The sequence below is a fragment of the Leptonotus elevatus genome, chromosome 9 (genome assembly GCF_054856555.1).
Source record: "Leptonotus elevatus isolate MCC_2025b chromosome 9, RoL_Lele_1.0, whole genome shotgun sequence".
NCBI lineage: Eukaryota > Metazoa > Chordata > Actinopteri > Syngnathiformes > Syngnathidae > Leptonotus > Leptonotus elevatus.
This window is the reverse complement of record NC_141247.1, coordinates 20,606,486-20,629,614: the sequence shown is the minus strand read 5'-3', so window position 1 is coordinate 20,629,614 and position 23,129 is coordinate 20,606,486. Positions and strand designations below refer to the sequence as shown.

At 40.2% G+C, this 23,129-nt stretch overlaps 1 protein-coding gene across 4 annotated transcripts in view; it reads right to left on the bottom strand.

Moving 5' to 3' along the window:
- frmpd3 (FERM and PDZ domain containing 3) overlaps positions 1 to 23,129 on the bottom strand; it is an 81,527-nt gene that overhangs the window by 5,393 nt on the left and 53,005 nt on the right. The window contains exons 3-16 of one of the 4 annotated variants that reach the window (XM_086084920.1): positions 13,055 to 13,169; positions 11,620 to 11,774; positions 11,395 to 11,497; positions 11,064 to 11,109; positions 9,568 to 9,672; positions 6,779 to 6,886; positions 5,293 to 5,424; positions 4,023 to 4,142; positions 3,349 to 3,485; positions 2,849 to 2,975; positions 1,983 to 2,072; positions 1,687 to 1,866; positions 1,480 to 1,615; positions 8 to 892 (exon numbers count right to left, since the gene is read on the bottom strand). In XM_086084920.1, coding sequence (XP_085941046.1) covers positions 8 to 892; positions 1,480 to 1,615; positions 1,687 to 1,866; positions 1,983 to 2,072; positions 2,849 to 2,975; positions 3,349 to 3,485; positions 4,023 to 4,142; positions 5,293 to 5,424; positions 6,779 to 6,886; positions 9,568 to 9,672; positions 11,064 to 11,109; positions 11,395 to 11,497; positions 11,620 to 11,774; positions 13,055 to 13,095 — 2,365 coding nt within the window. In that variant the 5' untranslated portion in view covers positions 13,096 to 13,169. Of the gene's footprint in view, positions 1 to 7; positions 893 to 1,479; positions 1,616 to 1,686; positions 1,867 to 1,982; positions 2,073 to 2,848; positions 2,976 to 3,348; positions 3,486 to 4,022; positions 4,143 to 5,292; positions 5,425 to 6,778; positions 6,887 to 9,567; positions 9,673 to 11,063; positions 11,110 to 11,394; positions 11,498 to 11,619; positions 11,775 to 13,054; positions 13,170 to 23,129 lie in introns of those variants that run through there. The other 3 variants (XM_086084921.1, XM_086084924.1, XM_086084923.1) reach the window with 3 other exon arrangements.

Sequence of the window (23,129 nt, the reverse complement as noted above, 5' to 3'; positions counted from 1 at the left end):
TGTTGACCTGCAGTCTGTGTTGGCTGGTGGTGGTGATGGGGGTAGTCCTCAGAAGCTGCCAAAGCCTCTAGAGCTTGTAAGGTGGATACCAATGCATCGTCAAGTTCCTGTGCATGATCTCGGACCGTTCTCGTGGCCACGTTATCAATAAGTGTCACAGGTACGTCCTCCTTAGTATGTTGCTGTTTCACAGTGCTGGCATCTGTCCTGGCACCGGGTGGAGCCTTCCTCCCTCTCTTTGAGTCATCCTCATCAGAGCTGTTGTCTCTGAAGCCAGGTGGTGGGGCGGCAATCGCAGGTTGTGGTGGTTGCAGCTTTTCGCCTCCGTTGGGTGGCTCCTCCTCGTCCTCCTCATTCCCAGGGGGCGGCAGCGCCATGAGATCAACGCCGCCCCCATTTCTGGAAGCGCAACCACTCGAGCAAGTTTTTCCTACGTTTCGACCGCTGCTCACTGCCGTTGACAAATCCTCCTTCCTGTGCCTGTCTTTGCAGGAGTCACAGAAGTACCGTGGGGATTTTTGAGTTTGAGCCAATGTTTGGGCACGGTTTCTGAATCCGGCATTCTCCACTGGTGGACTCGGTGTCACCACAGCTACTTCCTCTGTACTCTGCTGTGTAGGGTCTGACTTGGTGCGGGGCCGCTCAGTGGCCTCTTGGGAAATAAAGTTCTCATTGATGTCAAGGTCAGCTTCAGGGTGTGCTTGGAGCTCCTGAAACTGTTGTTCTTGAAGGTGGAAATGGCACAGACCTAGATGCTGAGACTCTGCAGGTGCAATGGCCCTTGAAGACCCTGACTCCCTGTGCAAGCTTTCTCTCTCGTCCCCTCTCCGCCCTCCACTTGGTAAGCCGGTTGCCCCAGAACGTGGGTGTGAATGGTGGGAGCTTCTGTAATCTGGGGATAAAATTGTCAGAGCAGTGAAGAGTTTGAGGCATTTAAAATAAGTTTATTTCAAGAAGATCCAGATGGGAAAGCAGAGGCGGACAGCTGATGGTCTCATGGGGAGTATTTGTTATTTCAGAGATGGATGTTGAAAGTTGGAATATTTTGGAGTTTCGAGGGTTAGATTCGGGTGGAATGTGATGGTATGACAATCCTTCTTGTATACAGACTACAGGTAGACACAGCATAAAGCAGTGGATTTGTTCATGCTCCAACAAATGTTTATGAGCACAGCAAAAGGTTGCACGCAAGAATTCTGTAATGTCATGGTTGGCTTGCTGGAAGAGGAATGAGTATCTCATTCTGATGAGCCAAGATGGCGACAGACAGAGTATGGTGCCATGGGATGTTGAATCAACTGTCCATGATTTCAATCGATGAAAATTCAAGTCAACAGATGTCATATACAACAATCAGTAGTATTGTGACATTGTGATTTGTTTGTGAGGCAATACAGTGTAACTTGTGATTTACAATATTTTAGATCATGAATAACATTCTGGGCCAAATTTGTGTTTGCAAGAAGCCTTCCAACATACCTGCCTTGGTCAGATGAGACTGACCAGAGATCCTGAAGTAGATGTTCCTTTTGGGGTCTACAAACAGTTTGTAGTAGCCAGAGATGAGACATGCAAAGTTACTGGCATCTGGCCATTCCATGAGTAGCACCAATGGCTGCAAGGAAATGTCAAACAATGAAAGGACTGTGTCATCGTATTAGCAAAACTTGCAAGACTGTGTCATACCTTGCCTTCGTGGATTGACACCTCCACACGAGCCACACCTTGGCTTTCGCGATAGAGCTGGATCTTCGATATCCTACTAAACTCTGTCAGAACTGTCGTCAGGTTGTTTTTCAGGTCAATCACGTGACTGATGCCATGTCGAGGACCTACCAGTAGAGTTGTGGCTGATTGTTTTTCATCCTGGAGGCAAAACCCAGATATTTATTTTACTCAGATATTTTAATTTAGGAAATACCAATAGTTTTTAAACACTGTAGTTCTGCTGTTACTGTATAAAAAGAATCAAAATGTACTACCAGTCCAACCGTACTGAAGAGTATTCCTCCAAAAGGTGGGAGGTCATTGAGGACTCGCAAGTACTGCAGCTTTCCTTGAAGAGGAGGCACCTGTCAAGTAAGGAAAATCATCAGAAAACATCATGCCCACCAACATAGCCTCATGGTGGCACTGTTACGCCACACATGTGCAGTAGTACAAAGTGCTTATGTAACAGTTGCATCCCAAGCTAATAAGCTTTCTAAAGCTATAGGGTTGGCTCTTATACAGACTGACCAGGCAGACTACAAAGTACAATAGCTTTTTGTTTCTGCCTCTGCTGTGATTTAGTGTAACAGTGCAATATGCCTAGAAAATTGGCAATCAACTCAGAAAAATTAGTATGAAAAATAGCCAACTATACTAACCTCACTAGAGGGCTTTTGAAGCTTAGTTATTTAACTTTTTTTTTCAGTTTTAAAAGCCACAACAGTGCTTACATTTTTGTTTAACTGTTTCTTCAAAATCATGCAACCAAACAAATATTTCCTGTAGAAAGAAATTCCTATAAACTGATTACAGCAATTTTCAGGTTTTTCCTTAATGCCCCAATATATTGAATATTGTTTGCATAGATACTTCCAGTAACTGAAATAATATACCTCTAATCTCTTAAAAATGACATGACGTGCCTTTTAAGTGATTGTTTAGCGCAAGATTGATGTTCATAACAAATACCACAGTTGTCACATTATTATTAAGGCCTCACTCATTGGCACATACAGAGGGGGAAGTTCATTTATCATATTTTAGTTATTTATCCTACATGGGTGTGAAGTGAGAATTTCAGGTTTTAGCTTGTTGCCTCAGGTGTAAGACAAGGGTTCTGTGTTATCAGTAGTAGCACCTTGTTGCCTGATGGCGGCGGATGCTGGTAGGTCTTCAACAACTGTGACAGAATCTTGCAAACATTCTTCTCCTTGACCGTTGGGAGCAGAGTAAGCGGAAGAAAAGGCTCTAGACCCCATTCCTTTCTGTGACAGAGAAAAAGTGTTAGGACAACACAAGATAAATAAAAACAAGAACAGTATGACTAGGCAGAGCCTAGAGGGGAAGTTACGTGAGAATGTCACTGAGGCTAACTTTCCGCCTCCATCATCAGTCTAACGTATTACAGCCACAGTGGATGATTGCACAAGCTAATTACTTTTCAGGTTGAGGTTTTAAAGAATGAATTAAGACATTGGTGGTGAAAGTGATGTGTTTCTCATCAAAATGAATGCAATCCATTCATGTAGGCAGATCGGCCTTTAAAACGACCAAACTTTTCTTGGCTGAATAGTAAATCAGGATAAAAAAAAAGACAATTAACGTTATGGGTATTTAATCATTTTTTTGTGAACTTACTCTACGTGCTTCAGAGAGATCTTCTGATTGGGCCTTGCTGAGGACACAGTGATGTAGATATGGAGAGCGGCCAATCGTAACGTGATGTCAGATTTCCAGTCCATGCCAAAGCGCTCCTTGATTACATCATTGCGATTCTGTGAGGACAAGATATGCGATTCTTAGAACACTGCTAATTGCAAACAGCGCCATTAGACCCTGGGACCCTTGTCTGAGTCGTGCCATTAGTTTAAGTGCAACTGCTAAGTGCTAATTGCTCAAACTTCCAAATTGATAATCGTGTTAGATATACCGTAGAGGTAAATGCGATTGTGATTGAATGAGGAAATGTCACAGATGACAGTATAATGTTTGCAAATTGATTAGGACCAAGCACAATATGTTCTGAAATAGAGCACTATTCATTCAAAGTTTGAGGAAGATCATCTGAAAAAGAATCATCTTGTTTTAGAAATCAATCTGAATAGGCCTTGCGCCAATCCGTCAACATGATTGGAAAAAGATGCGGTTGACAGAGGATGAACCCTTTAAAACCGTCCATTCAAGGGCAATACAGCTGTTTGAGATATGATTTGACAGCCCTTGGCAGAGCCTGCTTTGGTTGGGACAGATCTCACACAGAATTTTGATGCTGGATGGCTGCCCATTTGATCCCTCTTAATCCAGTGCTTTACCTGAATGTAGAGGTATTCAAATGCAGCAGGGTCCCGTCTCAGCAGGTCTGCTGGGTCCTTGGGGAAGAAGCAGATGCGAAACAGACACTTCATTCCTTGGAAATAGGTTCTATGCACCACCTACGGAAAGACGGAATAGATCACTCACAAATTTTTGTAGTTGAACAGGGTCGACAACATTCAAATGTTTATTCAGTCTCTGTCGTCATACAGTGGAACCTTTAAAGTGGAAGTCAACCTTAAACGTTTTTTCTTGACAATATGTTATATGACTAGTCTAAACGTGACATTCTGATTAATATTACGTTTGTAGAATACGAGTTATGAAGCAAAATCCAGCCATTTTTATCCATCTCAGCGGGCACCCAATTTGCCACCTGCGACATAAAGATGACATCACAGTTGCTTAGGTCTCAGGTAACAACCAATCACAGCTCAGCTTCAGAAAACAGGTGAGCTGTGAGCAACATTGATGCCATCTTCAGTCGACAGCAAGTGGCAAAATGGCCGCCCCCTGAGATGGATACAAATGGCTGGATTTTGCTTCATAACTCGTATTCCTATTATATATACATATTATTGTCAAGATTTTTTTGGGGGGATTGACTTCCCCTTTATCTCATTCACTCCCAGCCATTTTAACTGAAGCAACCCCCTTCACTCCCGGCTGTTTTACTGGATTTTGACTGATTTTGCAAGGCCTACAGTATATTGTGTTCAATTGCTATAAAAACATGGAACATACCAAAAGAAAGATTAGTCTCTTTTTTGATCAGGGAAATTTATTTCTGTTTTAGTTTTGCAGCAATTAGCATTAGAATATATAGTTTCATCGTTATTCACAAATCTATTTAAAACTGTGTAGAAAACAGCGTGTTGCAACATGGCCCTGGTTGATCTCTTATACTCTGCTGCCACCTGCTGGCCGTTTTTGTAAAAACTACAATTGGTTCAACTGTTCTCTTCAGTTCAGAGGCTGCATCAAAGCCTTCTGTATGCTCTAGCGTAAAAAAAACCAACAACTTATAAATATGTTTTTGGGACACTGGTAATATTTAAAATAGAACGTTTTTGGGAGCAAATTAGTTAAAGATGAAAACCCCAAAAGTGTTACTATTTTTTTTTTCTTATTTAAAGCGTTCAAACCATAATCATGTGTGAAGTCATGACTTCCGAAATTAAAGTCAGTGAGCATCACAAAACAGATTGTTTGACTTTATAGTTTCCTCTGTATTCAAATTTCAGTTGTTTTGACACATGTTGTATTTACGTGCGTCAAGGGTTGATTCTCCTGCAGCAGAAGTAACTTTTGACTCTGGTCAAGACCGCCAGCCTCCAGCACAAGGGCAAAATGCTCGATGTAGCGCAGTGAGAGGCGGTCCTGCAGGGAGGAGATCACATCCTGAATGGAAAGCAGTGGAAACCGATTAGACAAAAAACATTTCAACATAGGAAATATTGCAACAAATACTTTGATGTATGGAGGCAATTTCCACGCTGGTTGCACTGTATTTTTATTCACACCACTTTGTCACAGTGATATCGTAGTGACTTCAGTGTCATATCTGTCATTTTGAGCAATGGAGAGCTTCCTTATATATTCTCCATTCGGTACAGTTAGTGCATATTAAATATTTGAGGGTTGCGGTCAAACATTTGCTCTTGGGCAGATTGTTCAAACGGACGATGTTTAGTTTTGTTAGATGAGAGATCTTGTAGCACTGTCATGTTAATATAGTTTGGCTCTTGCTCTTGTTCTAATCGTGAGCAATTGCTATCTCTTAAAAGCAAGGACAAGCCGTTTTAGTGTAGGAACTTGTGTAGGGTTTTCCGTAAATGATGAAAAAGTTGTCCAATCAACTGGGCCACAAAATTGTATGACTTGTAGCCGAGAATGCTGCAGGGAAGCTTCGTCCACGCAACTATGCATTCTGGTGCGCCATTGAGTTAATCTGCCCTATTCTTTATTGATCCACTCCTTCCTATTATGCAGAAATTCCATTTAATTACGCTGACAGGGACAGTTTTCATCTCTCCTTTAATGTAAAAGCAGTTTCTGGTTTGGCCCCTTCTCCCCCGCAATGAGCAGATTCATGGAATCAAACAGAGCCCATTTAATGAGTCTGTTCAGAGATGTCACATTCTTCTTAGGGAATGACACACAGTTTGACTGAATTCATTTATTGCTTTAGGTTCTTAATCGCATTTGTGAAAGTTTCAGTTTTGGGGAACAAGAAAGACTAAACCAGAAAGGTTCCAATGTTGTCAGCACGTGTGTTAAATGGGTTTCAATATAGACTACAAAATAAATTTAGTCAGATTTCTTCTGCAGACTGATCTTATGTTGCTATAACACCTGAAGGCTCGATCACATTTAAAACAGGAGGGCATTGTATCCTTTGACAGGTTCTTCAAGAATTAAGGATATTTGTTAGGGTGGCGAGACCAGACTTTTAAACGGTTCAGAACCGTTTTGAGCCTAGTGTCCCCCCCTGCGGATTTCACCTGCCACATTGTTTTGCCCCACTAATATGTATTTTATTTATTTTTATTTTTAAGTTGCAAGCCAATTGATTGGGCCATGTGCATGTCAATCACACAGTTGTCATAGTGATCCATGCAATAAATCAATTAAAAGGTATTTTGCTGTTAAAGTGTTTCCGTCATACCGGAACTAGAACTACATCCTGCTTATGTGCCCAAGAATCATGGGAAATCCAGTCCAAATGATATTCCATAGCTGTAGTGGTACTTACCCTCACAGTTGTACGGCTATCAAAGGTAAAGGACTTAATCTGCCCATTCTCCAAAAAGACCTTCAGCACATTGGGTATGAGTAGCAAGGAGTCGTCCTTCAGCATTGTCTGCAAGAGGGAGATTATGGTGGTGGGTTGCTCTTGAAATATTTTGCTCCATTGCAATCCCTGTTAGTAAGGAATCTGTTATGGTCAGGATGTCTTCCATGCATAGAAAAGTGCATGATAAAACAAGAAGACTTTCACTGCAGACGTGTGTGAGTGGAGGCACATAGGGGGGAGGGGAGCCAAGGTTTCTGCTTTTACTCAAAGCACTTGTTTGAAGAAAAGTTATGAAGCACAGTGCAGTCCATTCTTCCTGGAAGGTGATTGGCATCCTCCCTCTGTCTCCTCTTTTTTTTCTTCTCCATCTCACTGGAGGGGTTTTAAGGTAAGGTATGACTCAGTAGTGATTATGCAGCCATAAATGACTACAGATGGTAAGGTTTGTGCGTCAGACTGTAGGGTGCTTTTAATGAGAGGAAAATAAATCTGCTTAAATCTACATGGAAACAAGCCTTTTTAAAGCTCATGTTTTGGTTTGTAAGAAGAAAATCCAAACTTAATGCATGACAGTTTGTAGATTTAATGCAACAATGAATGAATCTGACATCCACAACAGATGCCCAACAGTCTGTTTTTGGTCAATGCAAGTATTCACTTGGCTTTACCAGCTGTTGTTTTGGGCATCTTCTGTACCCTGCAAATATCTGTTAGAGAGGAGGGTGAAAAGTCCCCGTAGCATCGAACCACTGTGGAGTGGAATGTGCCGGAGGAACAAAACATTCAATTATTGTGCTAATCTGGGATCTTTTTTTTGTATAGTAGTTTCTCACTGAAATATGCAATATTGACCCCAAAATTCAATGGAGACACCCAATTGAATGCTAATCCAGAAGAATGTTGTGTTGAAATAGGCCTGCACTCAATTGAGTGTCATTCTCGTTAGCGGTTAGGCCGGAGTGTGACGAGAAACATGGCAGCACGCTATTTTACCTCATCTCTCTCCGTCCTTGGCAACTGAGCTCTTAACTTGTCAATAGCAGCTTGTGTTCTCATCAGTGGAGGCACAGATTAATCCGCAACTGTCTTGGCTTAAGTTGTTGCAACAATAATAGAAACCTCTTTCCACGTTGTGTAGCGTCGGATCAAATGGTGTCGATTCTCGGGAGAGGCAGACAATTAGTTTAAGTAAGAGAAGAGATCCGGAAAATCTATTTTTTATTGACAATAATGGTCTCAAGGTGTAATTAAGGAAACTGACATTTGCACGATGCTGGTATCGTGAGGTTGGACAAGCGGATAAAAATCAGCTATAATTAAAGTTCGCGTCGCCTGTCTGACAAACTAATACAAAAAATCTCTTCGGTCCCATAAGAAACTCAATGCTCTGTGCCCTGTTTAAAAAGTTCACCAAGAACAACAGAGGCTGTAGATGTAGATTTAGTAACGTAACACAACACAACACAACACGATACAGGAGTCACAATACGATACGTATCACAATACACTGACTGTTCCTGTGCGTTTTGACCTCTAGGGGCCAGTGTGGTGCCGTATATCCATGGTGCACATACTTAAAGTGAGTGCAGAAGAAAGTTGCGATTGAATTCTATTAAAACAATTCGTTTTTCACACATTGGGAAGAATTTGTGCCATTGCGTAGTGTTATCTTACCTGTGGGTATGTCTTCCTACAACATTTGTGTGTGAATATTTGTTATTTGAAGGAAAAGCGAAGTCGATGCTAACTTCATGTTAGGCTTTTAGCATGAGCGCTAGGCTAGCAATGTTTTAAAAACAAAGCATGTTTTGTATTTAAATATACAGTGGATGTAATTCTTAATGTCGTGTGCTCAGTTTTACAGTTAACTCCAACTGCGGTATCATTAAACAGCTTAAAGGGTGCTTCGGGACAACAGAATAATACACTACACACTTACTAGTTGCTAATGCTACGCAAGCAAAAATGGTGCATTCAGGGTACTTTCACAGCGTCGGATACTTAGATTTTCTTCAATAACGTTTTTAAGGGGAAAATAATTGTCCACTCGGCCCAATTGGCCGATTGTTTTGGCCGATGTTTGAAGGCCAATAATCGGCCGATTATAATCGGTGTCCGATTAATCGGTCGGGCCCTAATTAAACTAAGAATTTCCTCAGTAAATTAATGTGAATGTTGAGATATGCTGTCGCAATTAACTGAGGACTATAATGCAGGGTCATTACAGAATTTAATAGCAATCCACAAATACCCCCCCAATATGTCCCCTGATGACATCAACGCTTTAAAGCAAAACGAAAGCCAGTAAGTCCTTGAAGTAATAGGGCACGCACCATCCATTTTGATGTTTGCCTTTAAATGTGGTGAGCGATGATGGCGTGGCCAGCGAGAGAATAATCATATTCATTTTTGATGCACAATAGCATCAGCGTGACAATGCTCGTCTCATAGCATTCACCCTGTGACATATGACCACAAGACAAGTGAGGCCTATGGTGACTTTGAAGTTTGGGTTGCTCATCTGAGAATTTTAAACTGTCTGAAAAGCAATTTATTCAAGGCTAAACTTCTCACCCAAAAGCTTTCTCTTTGTTACACAGACAAACACACGCGCAGACACACGTTTAGTGAAGAGTGGCTTGAGAGAGGATATTTGCAGATCAAACAAAAGAAATGAGCTGTGGGAGATTGAGGGAACGGGCAGCAATAGGTGTTGGCATGCACAAATCGGAGATGCGGAAACTTACTGAGTCTGGATCACTGATGGACACTTGCTCTGAAAAGCGCACTTTGGGCGGGTTAGTTCGCAGACGGGCCTTTTTGGCTGCACTTATAAAGGCAGATTTTGGTGACTGTGGATATAAGTAAAGAGAGACGACAAAGTGAAGGTCAGTGATTAAAAAGATTTTGCAATTTGTTGCTGAATGCAAACACTACAATTACCATCCCGGTTATACAAGGAAACCATAGCCTGCGTATTAGGGCCACGTCCAATTTTTTGGGGGGCGGGGTGGGGGGGGGTAATATACAGAGAAAAAACTCGCAAATATCACTTTATGAAGTCGTCGCAAATTTGCAACTTTATAAAGAGGCAAATTTGCGAGAGAAAAAAATCTAAAACTTACGAGAACTACACGTAGCGTACTACTCGGATGCTTGTGCCAATACTTTTCGATCAGGTTTTCAAATAAGGAGATAGTAATTGCTTTAGCAGAAATTAACCGTATGATGTTTGAAGTGTTGGGTACGGCCAGCGACAAAGACGCCTCACTTTGCGAAGGTCCACTACCTGAGGATCAAGCATTTAAGTTAATTTGTTAAAATAAATATTTACTTGTAAATGTATGTTTCCAGAATGATTATTTACACATTCATACATTTTGGTATTTTTTTTGTACAAGTGGTTAAGTTGATGTGTCGAATCTGCTGCTCTACGTCATTCGCTTTCATTTACCTAAAGTCCGCTAGCTTCTGATTGGTTAGTGATAGTCAGCTGATATGGGATCAGGAAGGGTTGTCGCTCTGTCTGCCGTGTATGACGAGTAAAGTTTAAATTAAGAATGAATCTGTCTCCATCCTGCCTTTTCATTTTACAAACAGTGTCCAATTAACCACAGACAAATCCTCACATTAGACTCTACGCTACGTGTATTTGTCGTAAGTTTCTGAGTTTTTTTCTTGCAAATTTTCCACTTTATAAACTCGCAAAGATTTTTTTTTCTCACAAGTGACTTTATAAAGTGGCAAATTTGTGAGTTTTTTTTCAGATTATTACCCCCCCTCTGGAGGAAAAAATATATACGCGGCCCTAATACGACGTCGTAATTATTTTAATACATTTTATTTATCGTAATGTTTTTTTACATGCTTAAACATTTTCTTGTTTTGTACCAAAAAGAAAAATGATCGTTTGAATAATTGTAATTTCAACTATTACCCAAATAATCGTTATTCAACTTTTTTTCAAAATCGGACAGCCTTAAGATAAAACTTTCAGCTTTGAATTACAAACCCATCAACATTTTTTATCTCATCATATTACCAGTTCTAAATGTGCCGTTTATTTAGCAAATTGCATTTCTCCATGATGGATGGACGCTTTTAATGAATGACCTGAAGCTTTTCACAGAGCGTTACCAGAAGAGAAATTACCAGTACTCTAATAATTAAGCACCAAATGTGTGGGCGTGCATGTTAAGACACGCGTGAAAAGAAGTGATGAGCGCAAGGTACTTGTACGCACCTGATGAGGCTGCAGCACAGTGAGAACAATAGTGTCTTTGCAGCGTCTATGGGGAGACAACAGAGTAGAGTATGTTAGGTAATGCCATGTGCAGCGTGAGTGTTTGGAGAGCTTCGCCACTTTCTATCTGCCATTTCCTCTCTGACTGACTCGTCCACCATTTTGTGCTCATGCGGTCATGTATCAGTCACAGTAAGAAGAAGCATTGCGTTCCTTTCAGGCCACCCTCTTTCATTACCTCCGTTCCCTTGTACTTTTCACTTGGCCTCACAATTAGTCCCCTGGCCCTAAAGACTCCCACCCTCCCTCCTGGGACAGTAAAGGATGCTACCTTACAAGGTCTATGACTCTCTCCCGGGGCGCGTCGCTCACCGTCTCCTCGTTAATGGCCAAGATCTGATCTCCGGGGAGAAGCTTACCAAAGGAAGGTCCGTCTGCGGATAGATGGCCACACACAACCAGCATACCAAGTTAAACACTTCAATTTAAGCCATCTTACATCATTGTCACTCTTTTTATTACTGGCTTTCATTTTCTACCATTCGCACTCACTAACCAGCAGAGACGGAGCGTACAATGACGGGCCTCTGGCTGCCTGCAATGAAGCCAAAGCCTTGAGTAGGGTGCCGCTGGATGGTGACTTGTCTAGCTGTGGCAGGACTTAGGGTACCACTGTCCATACCATCTTGGCTCTCCTCTAACATTGCAGAGCTAAACACACATAACACACAATAGGCTATTTTAGAGAAGCCCTGATAATTAATTTTAATGTTATTGTCCAATCTTTACTATTAGATATCCTTCACAATTTCAACTTAGACTGACTCAAATTCAGTCTTGTATTATTTGGCTTTCAGGTCCCGGTCCTCACATCATCGTGATTTGTTTGGCCTACCAGACACAACCCACCCACTGTAACTGAGGTTGGGACCGGCATTGGGGCACTTGGACAGCTTCATTTTGGGGCAATGGCCAGCAGGCAAACCTTCGCCAGCTGCTTGAAAGGCAGAAGGCGTGTACCACTACTGGATGCTACCACCCTTTCTATCTTGTTTTCATCATTAGAAAAGGAATATGAATATTTGCTTAGGTACCACTGGGGACACATTTTTTGTTGTGTTTGTGTCTGACAGCTTTGTTTGACTAATGTTTGGGTGCGGAATCCAAAACTGATATAAGTTTTTGAGCTATAGCATCCCTGTTTTCTTAAAAAACATTAAATAAATGTGTATTTACAGTATGCAAATAAAACACTAAGAAAGAATAGTTAGATGCTATGAAAAAAACAAAAACAAAAACAGCAAAATGAAATAGAACAATTAACGGTATGCCCATGGTTACAAGTTTAAGAGCAAACCCAGCAGTAATCCTCTTAATTGCTACTATGCTAGCTTTTAGTTTGCAGATACTCATAGAACTGACCTATTGGGAGCTGCACACACATCTCACCGTACTCTCTCCACTGTGACTGCACAAAAAAGTTGCCACGTAGCTATAGATGAATGGAATCACAATCTGAGTTTCTTACTACAGTCTTTCTACAGCTAATCCAATTGTAATCAGATTTTACTACAGTCTTTCTACAGCTAATCCAATCGTAATCAGATTTTACTACAGTCTTTCTACAGCTAATCCTATCGTAATAAGATCTTCTTGCTACAGTCTTTGTACTACTTGTACTACTACTACTTGTAGCAAATCCATTCGTAATCAGCTCATACATTCTTTCTACAGGTGATCAATGGAATTTTGCTTATCTGGAAGGTAATCTGGAGAAAAAACTTCTACGTGCTGAAGAAAAAACTGATGCAATTTTATAATCTGAAATCCAATTTTAATCAGCATAAAAATAACGCAACTGATTTTTTTTCAAATTGTTTCCCAGTGTAATGTCTATTTGCGATTGTTTAGTGAGCCTTCAAGGAACCCCGACAATCCTGCAGTATGACATGCTTTGCAGGGAATACACTAATACAGTAATAACGGAATACCTGTCACAGGCGTATGTGTGTCCATCCTGGACCTCGGCCATCCCCTGAGCGGAGGGAGCAGCATGGGACAGGTTTGCACCTCAAAGGCCACACTCTTTTTTTCAAAATCATTCACCTGTAGAATAGACGGAGAGAACATAGACATGAAAAATAAATAATAAATACAGAAACAATTATATATATATTTATATATGTAGGTCATTTTATTAATGAATGACACATTTATTTAATTATTGGTTTATTTAATTCCATATTTAATTAATAAATTACGCATTAAATTATTTCATGACACATTTAATTATTGGTTTATTTAATTCCATATTTAATTAATAAATTACACATTTAATTATTTCATGACACATTTATTTAATTATTTCATGACACATTTATTTAATTTTGGCACTTTTGGTCCCCCATAGACATGCAGCATACGAATATATCTCTAAATCAGGTTTTGCAAGACCGCACAAGGTTAGAGTAAAAATGTTCGGATTTCTCTTTGATACACGTGATTAAAGCATCTGACAGATGAGACCTGCCTTAAAAACAGCTTTTATCAAGGACGTAAGATGAGAGAATGCAAATAAAGTATATCACACACAATCAACCAATATCTCTGCCGCTGTTGTGAAGCGCCCGCTCCCTTTTACAGATGACTGCGTGGGAGGAAGTAAGAGCGAGAGTACAGTTAGACTGCGAGGAGTGCGTACGTGGCACTGGATTGTCTACGGCAGGGAAGATCACAAACAAAGTGACGTAAATATGTAAGCGTTTTAGCATCTGACCTGCTTCTAGATGAAACCGGCTGTGACATTAATGCTTTCAAATGGGAGAAGAAAAAGACCATGTCAAGATTGCTCAGAGTTCTTATGCATGGATGCAAGAGCAAATGCTTTTGTGAGTGCCACAGGCGGACAACAAACTGTCAGTAACTGGAGGCTGAGTCCTTTGGTCAATAGTTTATTGATTTGAATTCTTGTCACTTGTAGTTTGTGCTAACAGTGGATTACAAGGGACACGCTCATCTCCAGATCCAGTGGTGCATAACTGATCTCGACCTTGTGTTTCATGGGAGACCATTTATCTTTGATCAATTTATTTTTAATCCCGTGATGAAAAATCCATTACCCGTTGTGGGATTTGAAGTAAAAAGTGTAATTAGATAATAAACTATTCGACATTCATCTGTCGCTATCCGAGGTGAACAGCAGTGACGAATGTTGCCGTCCCAGCTGCTACTGTCGCAGAAAAATGATAATTTTGTACGACAATGATTACTGCCCCCTCATCTATTATCCACCGTCTATTATTACGTCCTCAGGTACTTGACGCCCCTCCTTGAGCCATCACCTTACTATGGTGGAGCGGTTTGTGCGTTTCAAGGATCCTAGGATGCTGTCTGGGGCTTTATGCCCCTGGCATAGTCACCCATGACAAACAGGTTCTAGGTGATGGGCCAGACAAAGCACGGCTCAAAAGACCCCTTACGATAAGTCAGAAATTTGGATCCTGTTTTCCCTTGCCTGGACGCAGGACACCCGGGCCCCCCTTTGGAGCCAGGCCAGGCCTTCACCCATGGGTCCTGGCCGGTCACAGCCCAAAGAGGCAGTGTGGGTCCCCCTTCCCATGGACTCACCACCTGTGGAAGGGGCCAAAGGGGTCAGGTGCTGTGTGAGCTGGGCTGGGCAGCGGCCAAAGGCGGGGACCTTGCCTATTCCTGATCCACAGCTACATAAGCTAGACCTTGGAAGATGGATGCCTCTCTGGTGAGGTCTTCCAAGCATGTCCCACCTGCAGGAGGCCCTGGGGACGACCCAGGACACGCTGGAGTGAATATGTCACTTGGCTGGCCTGGGAGTGCCTTGGGATCCCTTTGTAGGAGCTGGATGAAATGGCTGGGGAGAGGGAAGTCTGGTCTTCCTTGCTGAAGCTGCTGCCCACCTCGGATAAGCGGAGGTTAATGGGTGGATGGATGAGGTCCTTGAAAGTGCAAGTCTACCTACATTTCTTAGCTCCTTTCTTTCTGCCCCTTTTAATGAGTTTTAATTGCTATCTGCTTTCCTGTCCAGGTTCTGGAAGGACTCCCATCTGGCGGGTCTTCAAGGAGGGGCCAAGGATGACTCACTAATCAGGTGTGTGTGATACTGTCACTGTGAATGTCAGTAGCATCTTGACTGCAAACTCGGACAGATAAAACCATTTTTGAGACTTCTGGACCTCATTAGGCCTCTTTGAGAACTCTTGACAGTTACTGCTATGGGAACAAGAAACCATTGAGGATGGGGAGTCTTCTCTCAGACCTGCTATCACTTTTCAAAGGCGTCCCTCAGGGTTCTATACTTGGTCCAAATGTTTTCACTGTTTACATCAACAATAGAACTCATGCTATTCATAACTCTCTATTCGTGAATTGTCGTCAGTGGGAAAACCTTCCTACTGGGCCTTCCTAAAACCCCTTGGTGTGCCCAGGCAAGACCCTGACATTTTTTAGAGCTTTTTACTGAAGCAGAAATGAAAATACATCACTTTGTGGTTTATAAACATCTTACATGCATGCAAATTCCTGACTTGACTTTTGAGAAGAAGTGAGAGAGCGATGAAGGTTGCCAAGGGACACTGAGGCAAACATATCTACGCGCCAATAGCAGCATCGCGCAAATGCCAAAAGGGAGGACACCGAGGAACTCTGTCAAGAAATGATCCCCAAGGGCATCAGCAGGTCTGCCCGTTGCTATGACGACAGCTCTCGGCGCAGCTCGTTGAAGCTGGTGGGTGGATGAGAATAGCGATGTGGTGGTTGCATCTTAGGGAGAGCTCACCAGCTGCTTTGTGGTCCCACGTAGCAGCTGTGGCCACATTTCAGAGTCCCTTCAGGCACAGGGGTCAGAGCACCTGATGCACACGCTGCCCCCTAGTGTGCCAGACTGCAACTGTTCCCCATGGCCTCTGGGTCAGGTAACAATAAATGACCTTCTCTCACGGTTCTTCCAGGCTTGACAGTTTTATCATCATTAGTTTGTGGGGGCATTACAAAAAAAAAAAAATAAAAAAAAAAAAAGATAAATAAAAATAACAGCAGTGCATAATATGTCATGGGCAACCGTGACCAGGTGACACTGAAGGCCAAATTAATCAGTTGATCAGTTTGCGAGGATGGTAATTGATCTGTTTTGCAAAGCAAAACAATAAGTAGCACATTATACTTTATGCATGGTGAAGGTATTGGCTAAAAATAACTTCCCCCGCTGGCCATCATCTTTGGGCGAGAGACTCTGGACATGTAGAAAGCGGTGCAACAATTAATCGACAACTAATCGATGTTAGGTCTTTTAAAATTGGCAAAAATATGTCTTTTTTTGTGTGCAGATTTTTCTTCTTCTTTTTTTTTTTTTTTTTACACATTAACATATTACAAAGAAAATTACATTCCCCACAATTTTTTTTCTTTGTTCTATAACAAATACTAAATGACAAAGTATTGTAAAACACTCTAATGGTCTGCCTAGACAGTATTTCATATATTTATTGCTGTAAATGTCAAAGGACTAAAAAAAAAGTTATTTTATTCTTTGTTTCTTAATTAATTCATTAATTAAGTAATTCATTAATTGGCAGAGCAATCAGTTATCGGAATTTGTTAAGAATTCTTCAAGTTTTTTTTTGTTTGCGATGCTTACTTATCTTATTTTCAAACGCACGCTTTTAATTTGAAAGGCCGCGCCGTATTTCCACTTCCTGTTTTCCGTCATCCGTTTATCATTCAGTTGGTAGTGTGTGATCGCAAATGACGAAGTGTGTGTCCATTCTGATTTGTTCCAATTCTAATTCATGCTGATACGTTCTTATCTGTGTTTGGTAAGAAAATATGAGTCTTTATGTATCGTATATGTTCGTTTTGGCTGATGTTTGCACTTATTTATTAGCAGTTGTTGATAGCTAACTGGTAGAGTGTGTGACTGTTAGTAACTTACTATTATGAGTAATGTAGACCAACAATATAGTAAGTTTTCATCCAAAACAGCCTGAAAATATTTATATATTTGAGTTTATTTGTATTAGGAGTGTAATTTGCTGTTGAATGATAGAAGCACTCAGATAGTTACTTTAAATGTAATTGTTTTATTTCCTTTATTTCTCCAGATACTGTAAATCTGCACATGCAAATAAGTCTGCATTTTAGAGTTGGTGGTGGTTAATCAATCCTAAATAACCAGTTTTATTCTGCCAAATATTGTAATTAGCAACAGCCTGAAAAAAATCCTTAGCAGTTGGGGCCAAATAATAATAATAATTTTTTTTATCCAGATGAAACAAGATTAACAGATTAATCAAACAGATTATTCGATCATCCTAATAATCATTAGTTGCTTGACAACACATTGCACAATAGATATCACTGAGTATACACACCTGCAGCAAACACAGCAATTTTATGCTTATTAGTCGCAACTTGCCATTTTCACATAACTGCAAGTTTAGAACCAAAAATCCCCAAATATCTGTGAAAAACTAAGAAAATAATGTCAAACTTTGATCATCGGAGCTTGCTGTGGATAAAAATTGCATCATTAAGTGGAGGGTAACCATCCATAGCTGCTTGGGCTTTTATGGCAAGTGAGCGGGCTCTAAAATGAGGCACTATTGTCGCCATTATGAATACAAATAGCAGAAAGCGGCAGTGGTCCTATTGTGACGAAAATAAGAATTTGGGCCACTGTTGACACTTTAATGGAAAAGGCACCCTTGAATTGTAGTAATATTGAATGAATCTTGTCAAATTCATTAATAAGGTGTAAGTAGTGTCATTACAAACTGTAAGCAATTAGGGCAACACGATTTTCTTTGATGTTGGTGAGGACTTGGTCAAGGTCCCCAGATTTAATTTCTTGATCTGGAATACATCCAGGCAGACAGTAACCTCAATTACGTTGCTAGACTGAGCAGTAATGACGGTGTGTGTGTGTGTGTGTGGGGACGCACGAACAATTCACAGCGGAGGGGCGATACTGATGAGAGGGTAATTTCCCCCGGGAGTGCTACCAACGACATCACAAATGAAGCAAACTTTTCTTTAAATCTCACAAAACTGTGCATAGTCATTCCTGATTATTTTGTATATGAACGATTTGAATCATCAAATTAAAGGACAAATGAGAAAAATTAATAGAACATCAAATGGTGAGGCAGACGTGCTCACCATTAGGACACTGTGCTGTTCAAATTGAACGAAATAATAGTAAAGTTCTACTTCTAATAGTAATGTAAGTAATAGAATAATTACTTTTACGGGTAATTGATTATTAAAACAATTGCTGATTATTTTTGTGAATCGATTAAGCGCTTTGGAGATCAACATTTTTGTGTATTTTCTGACATGTTGGGGACCAAAGTAGTAAATACATTTTTTAATTTACATTTGTGAATTTTCTGCACTGTCCCTTCGAAAAAACTGTTTTGCAATTAATTGATTGATCAACTTAATATTCAACAGATTATTCGATTAAAATAATAGCCCAAATACATTTTAGTAGGGCTGCAAATAATGATTATTTTAATAATAATTTAACCGCTCAATTATTTTGTTGATTAATCGGATTAAAACAGTTTTTAAAAATTGTGTTTATCGATTAATTGACAAAATAATCGATAGATTACTCAATTCAAATAATAGCTCTAATTCATTTTAGTAGGGATGCAAATAATGATTGTTTTAATAATTTTTTAAAAACTGTTTCCATTTCCATCCCTTTATTTAAAAAAATAGGGCATTATTTCAAATTGAGCGTGCCCGTGTTGCATATCATTGTGTTCCATCCGTTCACAAAGAAGTCCTCCGCGGGCCATAACGAAAGGTTGCCAACATTTTGCATCATGGAGAAAATCCCAGAATCTGCAAAAAATCCTTTTAACATGATGAAAGAGGATACGAGATTTTATCTCGCGGTAAAATGAGCCGATCACACATCAGGCCTCCCGCACCCCAAAAATAATAACTGACTGGCTTCAGTTTTACACACTCTATATAATTACATACGTGAGGCTGTGACATTGTGACATGTTGACACACTCAAAAACATAATTTATTCCCATCGAGATGTTGAGATTTTTAATGAGCGTTTTTGTCCGATGATTTGACAATGAATTGACTTTGTTTTCGTATTTTCCGATCATTGTGTTGCATAACAAGCTGTCATATCAGATCGCATTACTTGTGATGTGACATGCAAATAATTTTCTGTTTACAAAGACTCTCCTGCTCTGATTTTGACTTTCATTGAGACACTGTCATGTAAACATTGTGTTGTGATAACCAAAACCCACATAATAATGAGACCGTAACAAGTTGACGCAAACAACACATTACTAAGGGAGAAATGAAAGTTTTGCTTGCTTGAATGTGTCGTGTAATGTGGCCATTGTTATGACTCTGTTTTGGGTTGGGATCGTGGGGTTATTATGTTGTTATGGTTTTGTATTATGTTACTTATGATGAGGATGTGTTTATCACTCTTATTTTGTAGTTGCTATACAGTTGGTATGTCCCTTGTGATGTTATCAGTTGCTATGCAGTGGCTATGTTCCTTATGATGATCAAGTTGCTAGTTGCTATGCTGCAGTAATAGTCACTCTTATTTTCTCTAGTCACTCTTATTTTGCAGTTGCAATACAGTTTCTATGTCCCTTATGATGATGTTGTAATTTGCTATGCAGTTTCTATGTTCCTTGTGATGACGAAGTTGTTAGTTGCTATGCTCCTGTAATAGTCACTCTTATTTTGTCTAGTCACTCTTATTTTTGCAGTTCCGATACAGTTGCTATGTCCCTTGTGATGTTATCAGTTGCTATGCAGTCGCTTTGTTCCTTATGATGATGAAGTTGTCAGTTGCTATGATCATATAATAATCACTCTTATTTTGCAGTTGCTGTACAATTGCTATGTTCCTTGTGATGATGAAGTTGCTAGTTGCTATGCTGCAGTAATTGTCATTCTTATTTTCTCTAGTCACTCTTATTTTGCAGTTGCAATACAGTTTCTATGTCCCTTATGATCATGTTATCAGTTGCTATGTAGTCAGTATGTTCCTTATCATGATGACGTTGTCAGCTGCTATGCTCCTGTAATATTCACTCTTATTTTGTCTAGTCACTCTTATTTTGCAGTTGCTATACAGTTTATATGTCCCTTGTGATGATGATGCCATTTGCTATGCAGTTGCTATGCTCCTGTAATAGTCACTCTTGTTTTGTCATATAGGCCTTTATTCTTTGGCCTTGCTCTAGCTGGAGTTTGTAAGTGAAACTTTTGTCAGTACGTCTAGGTCCAAGGAGAAAGGTAACAGGCTTTGGAGTGGACATGAATTCTCCAGAATAGAGTTTACAACCTTAGGGACAACACCAGCACTAGTGTGCATTTCCCCCCCGCCAAATTCCATTAGGTGTCCTATGCAAACAAAGAAAACAATGCCCCTGTAATTTACTGGTCTGTGAATGTTGTTAAAGCACCTCATCCTGTCGCGATGACCTCAAAGGAGCTTCTGGCAAAAACACTTCTCCTTTCTCTTAGTCACCTTGTTTTGTTAGCTGAAGGTGAAGGAATAGTGGTGATAGTGGGCAGAGTGTCATGACACATCCTTAGTAAAAACTGGAGAATAAACAAGTTGAGAAAAGTATCCCCACCTTCAGAATCCATTAATTTCTTTCATTTCCCTTTCTTTTTGGTGCAGCAAACACCTGACCCAATACTTTTATTTATGCAGTATTGTGTACAGGGCCGGACTGGAACTCATTTCCAGCCCTGGAGTTTCACGGCTCGGACCGGCCCACTTTAGTTTAGTGGATACTCTTTATTTACGGGCTGATCATGTGGGGGCTGTTCACCTGTGCGATTTTGAGACAATGTGTGGCCTCCTGCCTGCCGATTCGCGGCCCAAAATATAGGACGGCCCACCTGGAATTGTCCCACCAGTCCAGGCCTGTTGCTGTATATTCTGCTTTATAGATTAATGGGCCACTAACCATTCAGACTTCTCACTTAAATGTGTGTGTGTGTTTTTTTTAAATACACTAACTAATTTCACTTCCACAGCCCGTTAAATACAGATAGCAAGCGATTATATACATTAGTTATCAGTTGTAGCAACAGCATGGACGGACTGTGAACAAAATTCGGTCCTGTAGAATATTCACATAATTTGTAAAATATTGGTATTTGTCGTTCGTTCTCAGTTGCTATGCAGTTACTATGCTCTTTGTGATGAAGTGGCTATTCCCATTGTGATGATGAAGTTGTCAGTTGCGCTGCCCATTGTGATGGTGAAGTTGTCAGTTGCTATGCAGTTGCTATGGCCCTTGTGATGATGAAGTTGTCAGTTGCTATGTCCTTTGTGATAACGTTGTCAGTTGCTATGCAGTGGCTAAGGCCCTTGTGATGGTGAAGTTGGCAGTTGCTATGCCCCTTGTGATGATGAAGTTGTCTATTGCTATGCATTTGCTATGTCCTTTGTGATGAAGTTGTCAGTTGCTATGCCCCATGTAATGATGAAGTTGTCAGTTGCTATGGAGTTATGTATAATATACTGTATGCATAAAACTGACTTTAATGTAAAAAAAAAGAAGCTGTTTTTATTTATCCAAATACTTCAAAAAGGGTCATTTTAGAGCTGTAATTTTAATACTGTGATACTGCGATATTTTTGCTCATGGTTAACATACCATCAGAATTTAATGGTGGGCCACCATCATCTGGATCTGGCAGGGTACAACCCAACTATCCCCGGTTCAGTATAATCACACGTTATCTCATATCTCACTATGTTCTGAGGTGCAAGTGCTATGATAATATTTCTGGTTTGATCTACAAGGAAGATGATGGCACCATCTGCTCCCTGACTAACGATGAAAGGCCGGCCTACCTGACCGAAATGTCGATAGATTGCACTTGACTTATCTGTCAATGCCCCGGGTCTTTTCTTCCCTGCATTATTAATGTGATCATTACGCTACATGATCTTAAGCACAACACTAAAGTGAAGATCTGTCCCTCTATAGCAACGTAACCTCTCTAATAGAGTGCTGCTATCTTGGCACACATCAAGTGGTTATTGTGGCAAGAGTCAAGATTTAGAGCGCCCTTTACCTGCTCAACTCGACTCTCCGCATATTTCGGCACTCTTGACATTAAATGCCTGAATGTGCTGTTCACTCATTGTTAAATGTTTAGGAAACAAATTCATGACAGGAAGAGTGGAACTGCCAATGTTTGACTGGTGAGTAAATTTGAACGTATTTAAATACATTCAAACATACTCGAGTACATTTGAAGGTACTTGCGAGTACGTTTGAACATGCTCGCAAATATGCTTGAATATACTTGTAGGCTAAATGCTACAAATATAAGCGCATTTTCATTAAGAGTATGTTCGAACGTATTTGCAAGTATGTTTGAATGTATTTAAGAGTACATTTGAATATATCTAAATTTGTTCGAACGTACTTGCAAAAATGTTTATTCCACATTGGCAGTTCTATGCGTGCGCCAAATGTTTAAAAAAAAATATAATTCACTCGCGCCTACAAGTACGTTCCAATGTACTCGTGAGCATGTTTGAACTTATTTGCCATTATGTTCGAACGTACTTGCGAGTATATTTGAAATTATATAAATTTGGACGGAAACACATTTGAACATACTTGCGAGTACATTCGAACCAACTTTCTTTTTTAGCATTTGGCAGTAGCGTAGAACTTCCTATGTGGAGTAAACATTTTAGACTGACAAGTAGGTATTTGTGAGTACGTTCGAACTAATTAAATTTTTTTCAAAAGTATTCTTAAATGTTTTCAAACATACTTGTTCGAACATGCTCTTAAATACCTGAGGCATTATGGGGAAATGTGCTATGTTTGTAGCATTTAGCCTGCGAGTACATTCAAACATATTTGTGAGCATGTTCGATTTGTGAGTATATATCTAAAGCATAGTATGTTCCCTCACACAAATACTGTATATCACTTTTTTGTAATAATATAGCTGATATTAACTAATTTGCTCCCAAAAATGGATTTATACGTTTTT